At 44.2% G+C, this 15,591-nt stretch overlaps 2 protein-coding genes across 2 annotated transcripts in view; one reads left to right on the forward strand and one right to left on the reverse strand.

Annotated features, from left to right (window-relative positions):
- The window catches only part of nf1b (neurofibromin 1b), a 73,122-nt gene that overhangs the window by 37,305 nt on the left and 20,226 nt on the right, over positions 1 to 15,591 (reverse strand). Inside the window, exons 21-35 of the mRNA XM_030792369.1 lie at positions 15,349 to 15,488; positions 14,645 to 14,767; positions 12,737 to 12,820; positions 12,343 to 12,459; positions 11,839 to 12,020; positions 11,054 to 11,265; positions 10,266 to 10,427; positions 9,843 to 9,946; positions 9,071 to 9,206; positions 8,497 to 8,559; positions 7,753 to 7,911; positions 7,263 to 7,360; positions 6,850 to 6,996; positions 5,713 to 5,859; positions 5,408 to 5,518 (exon numbers count right to left, since the gene is read on the reverse strand). Of these exons, the coding sequence (XP_030648229.1) occupies positions 5,408 to 5,518; positions 5,713 to 5,859; positions 6,850 to 6,996; positions 7,263 to 7,360; positions 7,753 to 7,911; positions 8,497 to 8,559; positions 9,071 to 9,206; positions 9,843 to 9,946; positions 10,266 to 10,427; positions 11,054 to 11,265; positions 11,839 to 12,020; positions 12,343 to 12,459; positions 12,737 to 12,820; positions 14,645 to 14,767; positions 15,349 to 15,488 (1,985 nt within the window). The remainder of the gene's footprint in view (positions 1 to 5,407; positions 5,519 to 5,712; positions 5,860 to 6,849; positions 6,997 to 7,262; positions 7,361 to 7,752; positions 7,912 to 8,496; positions 8,560 to 9,070; positions 9,207 to 9,842; positions 9,947 to 10,265; positions 10,428 to 11,053; positions 11,266 to 11,838; positions 12,021 to 12,342; positions 12,460 to 12,736; positions 12,821 to 14,644; positions 14,768 to 15,348; positions 15,489 to 15,591) is intronic.
- LOC115828793 (oligodendrocyte-myelin glycoprotein) lies at positions 917 to 2,173 on the forward strand. Its single transcript, XM_030792888.1, has one exon. It carries the CDS (start codon positions 917 to 919, stop codon positions 2,171 to 2,173), a length of 1,257 nt encoding a protein of 418 aa, XP_030648748.1.

The following is a 15,591-nucleotide window of genomic DNA, read 5'->3' on the forward strand; positions in this document are numbered from 1 at the left end:
AACACATACAGGCACACACACACGCACAAGCCAAAAGTGAGGGAAGTCTGTATGCTTGTGTTGTTATAAGAAGGTAAAGCAACATGGATACCGTTTGCAAACAAAGTAAAGTATAATTTTGTCCATCGTCTTTTATCCTTCTGCTGCTTTAAAATCAGATTACAGCTGTAGTTTCATGAGGAACACCAAAACACATGCATATTCCAATCAATAACTGACACTTAGTGGTACAGAAGCAGGTCAGTTGTCGCCAATCGGCGTAAAAAGGAGACTGTGGAGAATTCACAAACAGGGCCAATTAACAGGCATTGGTTTGGACACAAGAAAAGCCTCTCGTTTTTCCTTGTTTTTTGCTCACGGCTGCCGAGGCTCACTCAAAGCAGGGTAAGAGAGGGCAGGTTCACCACAGCGTATCTGCAGTGCTCTGCGGCACAGGCGGATCAGTCCACCTGATTACACTGCATGAGTAGCAATCACACATTTACTACTTGTGTGCTGAGGTGTAATTTCAGCCTCCTGAGAGACGGTGAGGGGGCAATAATCTGGCTGAGGGAGAAGCCCTGCTGATGGTGCAGACCGCTCACCCATCACTCAAAGAGGACAGAGATCACCGCATTAATTACAGACTCAATTAGGACGCTGGCACGTGTCCCAGTCACACAAAGACCACCCACATGGACGTATTAAAATCGCATTTTCTGGCTCTTACATTACAAGTGCACCCCTAGAAATACACTTATCAAGCTCACAGCAGTAACCACAAGAGAGGCACTTTGCATGTTCACTTTCTGTTGAGTTACACATTGCTGGATACTGCTCTTTTTCAGTGTTAACACTGGCCTGTCGGCAACTTTATGAATTATTTGAACCCTTCTTTGACTGAGATGTTTCTTGTGTCCCTAGGCGTGTGTTGATAATGCCACCCTGTGGCACCCTGTCCTGCCACCATCTACAGATGCCTCTGCTGCTCCTGCTTATGCTGTCCGGACACTGCCAGGCAGTGTGCCCAGCATCGTGCTCCTGCAGCGAGGGTCACAGGGAAGTGGACTGCTCCTGGAGGGGTCTGAGACAACTGCCTGACAGCCTGCAGCACAACATCCACTTCTTAAACCTGTCCCACAACAGACTAGTTGACTTAGACCACCGTCTCAGCCCGTACACTCACCTTCGTACTCTGGACATCTCGTACAACAGGCTTAGCCGCATGCCAGCCTCACTGCCACGGGCACTATGGGAGATCCGAGCTTCCGGCAACCGCTTGCGCCTGCTAGAAAAGAACGATACAGCCTACCAGTGGAACTTACGAACGCTCGACCTCTCAGCTAACAAGCTGGAACGCGTGGTATTTATCAATAACACGCTACCAAGCCTGCGTGCCCTCAACCTCAGCCACAATCGCTTCTGGACCGTGCCGACCAACATGCCCCAGCACCTGGAGGAGGTGGACCTTTCCCACAACACCTTGGTCCAGATCTTGCCAGGCTCTCTGGATCGTCTCACCAGGCTGGAGCGCTTTTACCTGCACGCTAACCGATTTGCGTCTCTGAGCGAGGGAGCCTTCCGGCACCTGGCCCGCCTCAGGCTGATCACCCTGGGGGAGAATCCCTGGGCATGTGAGGATGGACCCAGCATCAGTCATCTCCTGGACTGGGTCCAACATACCACAGCCCGAGTACTAGGCTGTCCCTGCCATACGTGGCACGTCTGCGGTGAAGCCCACCAAGCCAGGACATGGGGCTGGCACTTCGCCACCTACACCTTGTCCGCCTGGGGTCCAGGCAGCCACGAGTTTGGTCACCCACCCACAGAAGCCATCACCACTGCTTACAGGTCTCAAACTGTGTTTCTAGAAACGGCGCACACCACGGGATCCCCAGAAGCTCCCTACAGTCCTGAAGCAAAAGACCCTTCCAACAGCAGCTCAAATTCCACACCACAAACTCTCTCAACAGCAGAGAATCCATTCGAGACAGACACCCTCATGACTACTGACGGTTACTTCACCACTACTATCACAACAACCACACGGAGGACAACCACTCTCCGCACCAGGAGTGTCAAGAGAGCCAACCAGGGCACAAGTCGAAACACAAGCTCAGGACAAGGCGGCGTGTCTCCATTCCTTTTAGTTCTGGGCAGTTCTCTCCTGGCAACAGTTGTCAAAGTCCTCTGAGGACTCCTAACTCCAATGGTAACACTGAGCTTTGAATGAAATGCTATGACAGGAGATTTTGCTCGTCCATTATTTAAAAGCCCTTTATTCTTTCATTCATCCATCGAGAGACAAAAAAAGGTTAAAGCGAGCAGAAATGAGTAACACACTTCAACTTAATAGTTTTAACAGAAGAGCAGCTTGATAGTACATCTTAAATTATCTTTACTTTTTGATTCTTGCCAGTTGATTCTAATGAACTCATGACACAATTTACTTGTGGGTTTGTATATAGTAATGCACAATAAACTTATTTCATACTTTGTTTAACATGAACATAAGGATGCTGATTTCAAAGTGAGGTGAGAGGGTTGGATCGTGACCTTCATCTGCTTCATCTGGAAGATATCAGAATCAAGACTACTTCAAGAACTCTCCCAGTGAAAACAGGATATGTCTGATTTACACCAGGGGTTGCAAAAACAAGATAATAGGGGTCACCAGAGGAGGGGACAAGAATGACATATTCATTTGACATATTCAGTTAAAATGAGGGTGATTATTTCAAATGTTTCACTATCATTACCAGAACTCAGCAGTCAGTGGTACCAGGGCAAATAAATAATTAAATGCAGCACCTCTCGAACGAGCACTAATTCTTTCAGTATCAAATCATTTTATAATTTTCACCGACCAGAGCGCCTCTGAAAGGGTTTACGAGATAGCTCATACCCTCAGGTCTCGTTCACTGGATATCAAAATGCTGATTCACATTTGGTGCTTTATGTGGAAATGTTTAAAAAGAACAATAGCAATGTCTGTTAATCCGAGGAAACACTAAACCTCAAACAGCTAGTCTGCATTTCACGGTTTGCATCACAGGGGAGTTGCGTGTGGACTGGACGATTCACAAATTTGGAAACCTAGATGGGAAAGCCGCAGACATGGTAAAGTGACCACAGGTGAAGTCTATCAGGGCCGGAGTCTAAATTTAGGATGGGACAGAAAATCGTGTTTTAGGAAACAAGCCATACATTTAAGTCTCCACAACAGTTTATGTGAGTCCAAATATTATGTTGATAAGGAGTTCATTTGGGAAAAGGAAAGACATACACATGACTAACTTAATTGCTATAGGGCACCCAGGACAAGAATGGGACACATGCCTGCGATGAGCTGCTCCACAGCTAGGTATCAGTAATTCATTCATGTACCAGCAATTAACAGTTTTTATACAAATTATCAGTTATAGCCATAAACTCAAATTCACTGACAAAACATATATTCTCAAATAACAATATCTCCCCTCACTCTCCCTGCATCCCATTTTACAGTTCACAGGCGTCAGAAGCTGTTTTTGGCTATTGTTTTTGAATAATACATTTGAATAAACATGGGCAATAATGGAGCACTGGAGAGAGAACTGGATTAATAACCACAGGTTTGTGGGTTCAAACTTCGAATGTAACAACTCAGATCCAGTATGGGTCCCTCAGCAATGTACTCAGCCATAACTTTATATTACGAAATGGGGCCAAACACAGGTTTGTGCAGGCACACACAAAGAAAATAATACACAAATAATACACAAACAAGTACAGGCTGTGGATCGGAGAAAACGCAAAAGATCCTCAGTCAAATAGCTTCCATTTCCATTGCACAAGACGTGCCCCTCCTTCGTTGATGTAAATCTGAACTCGAGCACGAGATGGGAGGTCAGGCTGTCTTTATAAACATCATCTCAGTAGATTCTACAGGCACTCCACTGCAGAGGGATCACCTGCTTTCTTCTGACACAAACTTTACAAGCACAGGTGAGGAGCTTTATTTACTTTATCTATGAGGAGTGATTCCTATGGCACTTTTCTGCATATGTTATTAAATAGTGTGTTACTGCAGAGACTAAGTAAACTCTTCTTTTTTTATTACTCTTTGTTCTCTTGTAAAGCTTATTTTCCTGCTCTTGATCTCTCCAATTTGCTGCCGCGATCATGTGGACAATAGTCTTAAGCCAACAGAATAACGACTGCTGAAGCGTGTCACCACTGATGCTAACTGTTGGATAAGGGCACGGTGGATTAAACAAAATACGCAAAAGATTTTACGAGTGTTTTGCGACAGTGCTTAACCCCCACCTGGCTACGGCTGTCTGATTATAGAGGTCAAAGACTCGCTGTAGTGAGTTCTGGTCATGCCCTGATGTATTTTATGTGTGGCTGTTTGTTTTCTCAGACAGGTCTGGCAAAAGATGGTTTTCAGTGTGAGGAACAACTGTGTGCTTTTGGCTCTAGTGGCCATTGGCCTATTGATTGAATTGAACACCACTGAAGCTGGAGACAACGGGGTTGGGAATGGGAATGGGAATGATGTAACGAAAAATCCCCCTGGTGGGAACCAAACCTCTTCCAATTCAACTACCCCAGTTCCCCAAAAACCACCCAAAAACAAATCTTGTTGCATAGCCGCAATGGCCTGGGAGTCCCTTGCCGCCTTTGCCCTCTGCGCTCTCCTTTTGCCACTACAGTAGCAAATGACAAGTAGTGGACCTCCCCTTTGGTGTGACCAGACAGAACGACCAAAACTACCCTCCCCATTCGCTCAGTGACACTTCACTTTATCCATCTATGCCCAATGGAAACCATACAAATGCAGTACAGGCATCAACTCCTACCTAACCTAACGTGCACAACATGGAGATTGAGAAGAGGAGGACTTTGGGAGGTGACCTGTTCTGTCTGTGACCTGTAGACTGTCTGACATTCGTTTCTGCTTCTAAAACCACAGAAAATTAAGGAGCACTCCTGCATAGCCTATGGTAGATGATAATGTCTGTAATAAATCAATAAAAAATGTATAATAAATACCTCTGAACCAACAGGCTTTCTGGTTTTGATCTTGCTTTCACTGTGGGCAAAACAAAACTGCTCTAGTCCAGCATGCTGGTGTTGGTGCTTTAATATAAATGCAAATCTCTGTGATCACACACACACTGTGAGCAGCAAATTTGTCCTCTGCATTTAACCCATCCAACACACCAGTCGTGAACACACACACCAGACGCAGGAGCAGTGGGCAGCATTCCTTGCACCCAGGGAGCATTAGGGTTAAGTGCCTTGCTCAAGGGCACACAGCCGTGGATGTTGGTCCTGGGAATTGAACTGGCAACCCTCCGGTCACGAGCCCGGTTCTCTAACCTTTAGACCACGGCTGCACCAGAGGGGTAAGGACACTCTAAGAGCGGTCTCAGGTGCCTACCTGCGGGTGACGTAATAAAAGACCGGGTTTCCATTCCTCGAGGTGCCCGCCTGGTAGAAAATGTTCAGGGTCTTAAGGGCTTTGAATTCCTCTTTCTCATGCACCTGGTGCCTGGGGGGACAAGCGGAACAGGATCAACGTGTGCCGTGCCATGCTCAGACATGTTCTGCGTGAGATGCTTTGCTACCATTTAATCACCATGCAGATTTAATTTGTAGATTTATGAAAGTGCATTAGAATGCATGGACAGAACAGAGGGAAAAATCAGTGTGTGTGTGTGTGTGTGTGTGTGTGTTTTTAACTACCTTGTCATGAACTCCTCAAATTTGGAGCTGGTGAGGTTCAGACTGGACCAGTGTGTGTCCGCCACTGGTTTATGTTCAGGGGGGCCCAGGTAAGCGAGAAGGGTCGCCATTTTGTCAAATGGTCGCCTACCCACGGCTTTATGGTCCCTGTGAAAGACAAATTTATATTTGACTTCATTCAGCCATTTATTTGATTTATCCATATAACCTCAAAATCTGAACCAGAGACAACAGTAATGGAAAGATTTTAATACTAAATGTAACACAGACTGCTCACACACACAAAAAAAAATCACCAAGGGTCAAATTCAATGTTATTTGCCCTACAAATACTAAAGACCAATGCATTACAAATACTTCAAGCAGTCTCTAAGCAATTTTTATGGCTTTGTCTCATTGTCATTTTCTTCTCATACATAAAAGGCGTAAGTGGACTCATAATCTGTATATTTCCCTTGTCATAATCTGAAAGGGTTTCCCTTTTTTCCAAAGAAAGTGTGTAAACAGTGTGAGAATGCAAACACCACAAACCAAAAAGCAACAGACAGGCAAATAATGGGATTCACAGCCTGGGCTAAATTTGACTCCACTCCATTTACATAGAAATCTGAGTATCAGAGAAAAAAACAATAAAAGCCAAAAACTGTGTGTGTTGTGGTCACGCAAACCCAACCAACACCTGGGGGTTATTCCAGAAGGCAGGTTTTTATTGAAAACTCAGAGTTAGTTCACTCATAGCGAGTAGTAAACCTCTGAATAGAAGAGCCCTATGGCTTTGTTTTGCTAAGAAAATGAAGTCATTGGGCTGTTCTATTAGGAGGTTTACAACTTACTCTGAGTGAACTGAGTTTTCACTAAACCCACTTTCTGGAATAACCCCCCTGAGGTTTGTATGAGCGAAACAAAGCTCCTAAAGGGGTACAGGTTAAAGGTTAATAACCTCTGGGTAACAGGTTCAAACCTACAGAAATGCACTACTGAAACTTTTTTTTTTTTAAAAAGTAAGAATTATAAGTTTTGTTGAGATCTTACAGGGCACACTCCAGGCTCCGCCCCCCCATCTCTGAATTTCCCGCCTACTTGCCCATTCATTAAATCTTCCCTCCCCATTGGGCAGAGAGCTGGGGAAGAACTGACCTGTTGCTGGACAGGTATTGGCCGATTTTCTCCTGGTTGTTCCACAAGAGCCGATGAAGAGCCAGGACGTTCCCATCGCTGATGAAGGACAAACTGTGGTTTACCGAGTCACTGGCAGGGCAGTCTGAGGCGATGTCCAAAAAAAACCTGGAGAACACAGCAACCGGATTCAAATCTGGAGTCACCCAACACATTGCATAAGTACGCCTAATCCCAAATCGTCAGAGACCTCAATAGACACACTATACCATACAAAATCATTCTGACAGCCAGCAACAATGGCTCTGACGAAACCCAGCCACAGAACTGTTATGGTCTATTATTATGCAGAACAGGACCGTCGTTCACGCGGCGGAGAGGGAAACATGAAGAAAGAGACAGGAGAAAAAGTGGCAGGGTGACAGGAGACTGACCTTCTGGCTGCTTCGAAATTGCTTTTCACGTAGTCATTAAACGGTCTCATGTGCTCTTCTTTTGTGAATAACACATGGTTTGCAATGCTCTGCAAAATCTGCACACACAAGGCAAAACCAAGAACAATCCCATCAGGGCAAAGCATCAAAGCACATCAAAGTCCAGTGCCTCTAATTCAGAGACAGAAACAAACCTGTGCGCATCAAACCTCAGTCAAACAGACATTTGAATGACTGGATCCTGTCCCAGTCCTCTCACGTGGAACACTTTTTACTTTTTGTTCCTTTTTTACTAAATCCACTGTAATTCTCCGCGTGTTAAAGCAACATCAAATCTCTCAATCCCAGATCATCAGTGCATAAGTTAAGATCACAAAGGCTTTTCCAGTCCTGTACTGACACACTTTATCCCTCTAACTGTGGTTTTGCAGATGGCAGACAGCGTGCAGGCTTTTCGCTGATCTGCGCTGGCCGCGCGTGCGCGCGTTACCTTAGACATGAGCTTCAGTCCTCTCTCTATCCTGGGTGGGGGTTTTTTGTCCAGAATCCCGGCCTCGTAAGGTGAGACTATGGCCGGGTTGATGAAGCGCAAGAACATGGCGCTGCCTACAGCTCCGATGCTGTTCTGAGGAAAACGCTGGCTCACCACCTGACATGGGAAAGAGAAGCAGACACAAAGCGACAGACGAGCGTGAGAAGGCGAGGTGGATTACGGAAGACAGTTTTTTTTTTTTTCTTAAGAGGGTGAAATCGGTCAAAAGCTACATTAAGCAGGAGCACAGCACCATTTTGTCACAGGCATTCAGCGGTCTTCCCGGGTTCTCCATCAGACAGCACAGCCCACGGACGAAACACCACTACCCCTCATTCTTCCTCCGTTTGCTACCTCTCTATGACCCCTGACCCCTGACCCCCCCCCCCCCAAAAAACCCCAAACAAACAGACGAGCCAATGGCAGGACGGCTGAGAGAGGGTGGCTAAAGGGACATGTGGTTGCAGGTGTTCGTGTGCAGAGCGTTAAGAGAAAAGTGAAAAAGCTTCCAGTTCTTCCACAAGTCAGAAAATTAGTACCATGATTTCAGGTGATGGTTTTTTGTCAAGAGGACGGCAGTGTGAAGTGGCTTTTATATTAATAAAGTCATTCGAGAGAATGAAGTGCTTCAACTTTATTAAAAAAACAAAACAAAACAAAAGAAAAAAAACAGTGGCTGTGGAGAAGTATCTCTGAACTTACTGAGTTTTTGTTTTCCTTTTTTTCTTTAACAGTGGCTTTAGTCAGTAGAGAGTGGCAAGTAGCCTACAGGACAAAGATGAGCACAAACAGGTCACAGCACCAGCTACAACACACGCACGCGCATACGCACACACACGCACGCACGCACGCACACATATACACGCACGCACGCACGCCCACGCACGCACGCACACGCACGCACGCACGCGCGCACGCACACGCACACACGCACGCGCACACGCACACGCACCGAGATCTGTGTCAAATATGCATTTAAAATACGACCTACTTATACAGTAAAGGTGACTTTATTTGGAACGTTTTAAAGTGCCTTCAACTGGACATTTTAGATGTAAACACTATCATAAGAATGAAATACATATTTGACTCAAATCTCACCACGCTTTCATCACAAATCAAGAACACTTGCCACAAATGGTTCAACACAACACAGGAGAAATGAAAGCAATGGGCGGGACCGGGCGGGGCAACTCCACGGCACACTGGGGCCGCCGTGAACGCCTCAGCAGGTAACCTGCTGAGAGCGGCAGAGACGCAGCGCTGCTGGGCCTACCTGGAAGAGACAGTGACACACACTCCGCAGCTGAGGGGGGAATTCGCTCGACGAGTTGATGATGGCCAGGAAGAACCGGTTGGTTATCTGGAGCAGGTTGCGCTGATTCTCTTCCAGGATCTCATTCTGCTCCAGTCTAGAGAAACCGAGTATAACAAGGTATTACCAGTTATTACCAGGTCATGAGTGCTACCACCAGCTCATGAGTGTTTGAGTATTTCATCTTACATACATATACATAGGTATACATATACATATACGTATACATACATACATACATACATACATATATACATATATATATATATATATACATACATATATATATATATATATATATATATATATATATATATATATATATATATATATATATATATATATATATATACACATACATACATACATACACACACACACACACATATATATATACACACACACACACACACACACACACACATATACATACACACACATTCACATATATACATAGAGAGAGAGCGAAGTGAAGAGATGTGAAATTATGAGATTATCTGTGACTGTTCACTGCCCTAGCCATTTACAGTCACTTTTTACAAACCAGCAACAGACGTCAGCCTAAATAATGATTAAATTAATAATGAATGAACTAAATAAACGATAACCAATGAAAACATCTGCAAAAAGACATATCTTTCAACTAGGCATGTGGATGTGGCTGATCGTGTGCGTGAGTGTGTGTGTGTGTGTGTGTGTGTGCGTGCGTGTGTCTGAGGTGGTACTGGGGCACCTGGTGGGATCCACCTCAAAGCTGACATGCTGCCATTCAGGGGAAGTTATTACTCCTCTGAGGAGAGGTTCCAGAAGCTTCTGCAAGTATGTGGCACCGTACACCTGACAGAGAGAAGGACAATGGGAGAGTAAGAAAGAACAAGTGTGAGTGAGAAGAGTGAGCGAGCAAGTGAGTGTTAGAGGGCGAGAGAGAGAGAGAAAGAGAGAGAGAGAGAGAGAGAGAGAGAGAGACAGAGCGCGAAACAAAAGAGAACCCCTCTAGAGGACAGTTGGACAAAAAATACAAACTGTGTACGATATCCACTATCCACTTGATGTGTACAATATCCATTTAATTTGCTCCCCAAACTCCCCTATCCCCCACCACCCTCGAGATCTTCTGACCATGTCAGCGGTTTCACACCTTTTTGGGTCAGCTCACCTTAAAACAGAAGGTCATGATTTTGCTGGCGAGGCTGTTTCCCCTGAACAGTGTCTGCATGGAGTCGGCCAGCTCCACCTCCTTGGAGAACATGTTCCACAGTAACTGGTAGAGTAGGTGACGCGAGTCGAAAAGAGTCACTAGCACACGTGCCAACTCGTCCTGGCAGGGAGGAACAGGACAGAGAACGAGACTGAGCATTCATGCTATAAAGGACCTGCTCACACATCCATCTAGGATCACACCTGGATCACTCCTGATTCTTTCCCCCCCGGGATGGCTTAATTCTCTGAGACCATTCAAATCAGTTCAACCTCAACAAGCATCAAAATTCACACTGATCATATGATCCACCAGGAGTAAGTCAGTCTGGTTGAACAGCCGAGGGCTATTGGGGTTCGGGCCTGAAAAGACCTGTTTTGTTATTTTGACCTTGAGGAAAGGAGCTGTGGGAGTAAATCCAGGTCAAATAAGTAAACGATGTTTCTGCAGGACTGTCCCCTGCCCCAACACTCCTCAGTAAAAACCTTAAAGCTTTGTTTTCTTGATTAACAGGACACATGACATTTTTGATGAAAACTCTTTATTTAAAGCCCTTAGGCTTTGATGTTTGCACAGTACTGTTTCAATTCCCACCACCAGTCCTGTCAGAATTTCAGTAACTTTAGTGAGAAGGGACACAAAGTAAAGGAGCCAAGTGAGAGTTTAGAGACATCGCCCAGTGATGCAAATAGTTCCCTTACCCAAGTCTGCTTTGAGCTGAGGAGAGATTTCTGGAAATTACCTACCCATTGAGAACAAGGCACCACATTGGCCAGTGCCATGGCAATAGGCAACTCCCCTTGGTCACCCATCATAGTGACCAGTTCAACCAGTCTCTCAAAGCGATCTGCCAGCACAGTCTCGGCCAGCGTGTCAAACTCTGTCCCCTGCTGAAGGATTTTAGTGAGCACTTCCATAAACGTTGCACGAGTCTGCAGGTCTTTATGGTAACCCAAACCTGCAGCAGGGACAAACGCAAGGTACTCAGGACAAAACACACATATTACCACAATATGATTACAGTTTATTTATTTAGTTTATCTACTGCATAGTTTTGCAGTTTCTGATATGTGTGTATGTGTGTGTGTGTGTGGAAAGGAGAGATATCATGTGTGTCATTACATAAAAAAACCATGAAAGCTAGCGAGCTTGTTGTCAAGTTGCAATAAAAGTTATTAAGCTGCTGACACTGTGAACCAAACATTTGAGTCATATGTCAAAAAAAGCTCACGAATTAAAAGTGATATTTTATTTCTGTAATTTGTTTATTTTTGATATTGCTGGTGCTCACATCTTATATTTATTTCCCTTCTTTTTCTACAGCACTCTGTGCCAGCATGTGCATAAGTGTATAGGTATACGCATGTATTTGTGTGTGTGTGGGGGGTGCATGTATTTGTGTGTGTGTGTGTGTGTGTGTGTGTGTGTATGTGTTTCTGAGACAGAGGGAGAGACACTGATATCCTGGACTGTGACGTCTCTTTTCCTACAGTCTTCCATTTGCTTTAATCTCATGGTTTCAGCCACTCACCGATTGAATGCATGAGACCACTGTCCACGTTGGCGTTGAGCAGGTTGGACATGGCCAACACGGTGCAGTGGCGGAGGGACGCCAGGCGCCGTGACATGCCCCGTTTCCGCCCTGCCACCTGCTGCCCCTCGTCCTCCACCTCGCTGCAGTCATTCAGCAGGTTCATGAACAGAGTGAAATACCTGCGCGTGTGAACAGATGGGTAGACTGAGATCGCGTACTGACACTGTCCAAATGTTCGGGAAACCTCGCCTCTCCTCCTCCAATCAGCACCCTCCAAAACAGCTCACCACCATTCGAGTCTATTTTAATTTGCACTTTCACACAAGTGCACAGCGAAGCAACGTATTTGGCTCACTGGCTCTCATATAGTGCTGACACTTGGTCAAAATATGGGGCATAAAACCCATGCTGCTGAACAGACAGTGTAAAAGTTAAAGTTTAAAGGGCAGATGAGGTAAACATAATGGGTAGAGAAAAGCACAGAACGCAGAGCAGTCTTACTTTAGAAAGAGCTGAGACTTGGCCTCCATCAGTTCCACTCCATCTCCTTCCTCGGGCTGAAGGGGCAGGCCAGCCAACAGAGACACCACCGCCTCCATACTGGCCTGGTCTAGATCCCTAACAAAAATAAAGACACGCGGTCAAGCTCAGAACGTAATCATGCTTATCTAGCTCACAAAAGTCAAGTCAGCAAAGCTTCAGTGTCTCCTAAATACAAATAATGAGATCTGTCAAATAAAGATCTTCGTCCCAAAGCCTGAGGATACAGAATTTACTTTTAATATATGGACTTTTTTTAGTTGACCGATTTTCAGCCTTCGTTTAGTCTCATCCACTTTAATTAAACTGAATTACTGATGGAGGTGTAACTTCTGAAAGCTTTTGGGTTTAATACCTGGTAAGGCACTTCACATCGTCATCAGCGGTCTGGTTGGATGTCCCCATGACCCAATCTGTCAGGTACTCCACCATCTTATTCCTGAGGTAGAGGAGACAACTTAACACCCCTATACAATACCATGAGATATATATATATATATATATATATATATATATATATATATATATATATATATATATATATACACACACACACACATACACATAAACACCCATACATACATATATATACACACACACATATATATGTATATATATACACATATATATATACATACACACACATACATACCTACACACACACACACACACACACACATATATATATATGTGTGTGTGTGTGTGTATATATATAGTATATATATATATATATATATATATATATATATATATATATATATATGTGTGTGTGTGTGTGTGTGTGTGTGTGTGTAGGCCTGCTAAATGTTTACTTGCCCCTACTTCGTTGGTTTGATAATTTCTTTTCAAGTGAAGTCGTGAGAACTGAATACCTCTTATGATTTACACAATTACTCTGTGGAGCACAACCTGTTCAGTTTGACGGCTCATAATTGGTTGAGTGAGAGCCGTCACCTGTTCCTGTCCCCCGATTGGTTAGGGGACGGGGCGTGTTGGAGAGCGGGTTTACAGGCGCGAGGAGAAAAACGAGAAACGATACGACATTGTTTAGTTTTGAGGGTAACGAAACGGTTTAAAACGTAAACCGCTGCGCAATACTTCTATAAGACAATATAACATATTGTTTCTACAAATGCGTGACACCGAAGACCAGCGTAAATGTCTAGGAAGAAACGTAAAACATAATCTTTTTTAAGTGTATCAGGGCTAGTTGAATGTCGGCTATCGCAGAAGCTAACTTTGTCAGTTAGCGCCTGTGGTGACACGGGGTGTCTAGCGTTCTCTCAGGACGACGGACTGGAAGAGATGAAATCCGTTAGCTCCCTTACTAACTTGGGACGGTACAGGATCGCTTAGATAGCGCTCCAGGTCAACAGAGAAGCTGTGAATTCCTCAGGCGCCATGGGAGAAAGAAAATTTCCTAACCCACATCGTCACTCGCACGGTCACTCACAGTTCACACGCCAGTCGGACTTCTCAAGCCATCAAATCTGCTCCTGTGAGTGGTCACTTTTTACAGTTTACTCTGGGTGGGCTTTTTTTGGCTAACACGCACCACAGTATCGCTCAGGCCTGTTCCGGCGTTTTGGGGTTCGCGTGTCTGTGTGTATCCACCAAGCTGAGCATTTTACACGTTCTCTAAGCCATCCAGTAACAATGCTTACTTGTTTGTTTGCTTAGTTATTTATCTGTCTATTTGATTATTATTATTTTTAGAAGACAAACTGGTTTGTTTACACACACATTACACACACACACACGTATATGTGTGTATATGTATATAACAGTACATATAACAGTTACTACAACTGTTTATATATATATAAACAGTTGTAGTAAATTCTAATATATATAGTATGAATGTATGTATAAAGTATGCACTCCATAGTTTTGTTGGAAGTGAAAGTAATAATATAGGTAACAAGAAGTTTTTAAGCATTCTCAACCATTTGCACATTTTAAACTAAGCATGCAAAATTAGAAAGATGTTTCTAAAAATTCAGAAAGGAATATAAAGTTAATAACTAGTACAGTAACACCCCTGTATCCAAGGGGTGAAGAACACATTTAATGTACATATATATAGCCAACACACACACACAGAGCAGGGTTGCCAGATCACTGGCCAGGTGGTTAATATATAAAAGTATGGTTGCCAGATCTGTCGCCTGGAGGTGTATATGAAATGCAGAATTGCCAGATTTGCATACAGATCATTAAAGCTTAGAGCAGGGTTTGTCAGATTTGTGTGCAGGGCTCTAACCTGAATTTCATTTCCTGGCAGAAGGACAGGTCATCTCTGCGTTCCATCATTACCTCCACTAGCTGGCACAGCTTGGTTTTGATCTGGATGGCATGGACCATGTTTCCCAGGATGCGTACATATCTGGCAGCACAAAGAGCTTCAGTAAGGGGCGCACAACAGCAATGCCGCCAGTGCAGGGGGTGAGCGACATGAACACCATAATCTTCATTATCATCATCATCACTAGAGCAAGGTGATAAACTTAAAACTTACTGTCAGTCTGACAATAAGATTTAGATAAACCAAAACGAGAGGAGTGCATTTTGGTTAAATGCAGATTCTGTGAAGTGTTTACAAGTAATTCAGACTATGACAAAAAATATCTTTAATATATTAATTTGATGATCAGCATATCCTTGCAGATGTCCATGTTTGTCAGATGCACCCAAAACACCTAAAACTACCACTAACAGCCAATTAAGCCCTAACAGGTGTGTGCACCTTTTCGTATTTGCAAGTAACCAAGTGTGAAAGGAAAAGCAGTCATTTGAGATGATTGAGGATCACACTTACAATGACAGTAATCATTGCATTCGTATTGCTGTGCGACTCACAAAAGGAAAAGTGAACGAGTTGAGAAAAAGCATGTACGACTTGAGTTCTCCACAGAAACCAAGAGGAGGCAGTTTGTCAGGCAAAGAGGAGAGAGCAGAGATTCTAACCTAACCAAATTAAGCATCATGGTCTCAATGCTGGCTTGGCCCAGATGCTCAGAGCTGCCCTCTGTGTGGTTATCTAGAAGGTTCTTCATAATGGCAATGGTCTGCTCAACAAATTGGGTGTTGGTTTCATTGATGGGGACCTATAACAGGAATAAAGCACATTCAGATTCACCATGACAGCAGCGTGAAGTGCTTGGATGCTTAGAAATTTCTGGAGCGTTGACGTGTATTTGGGAAAGGGTC

Source organism: Chanos chanos, chromosome 15 (assembly GCF_902362185.1).
Source record: "Chanos chanos chromosome 15, fChaCha1.1, whole genome shotgun sequence".
Classification (NCBI taxonomy): Eukaryota; Metazoa; Chordata; class Actinopteri; order Gonorynchiformes; family Chanidae; genus Chanos; species Chanos chanos.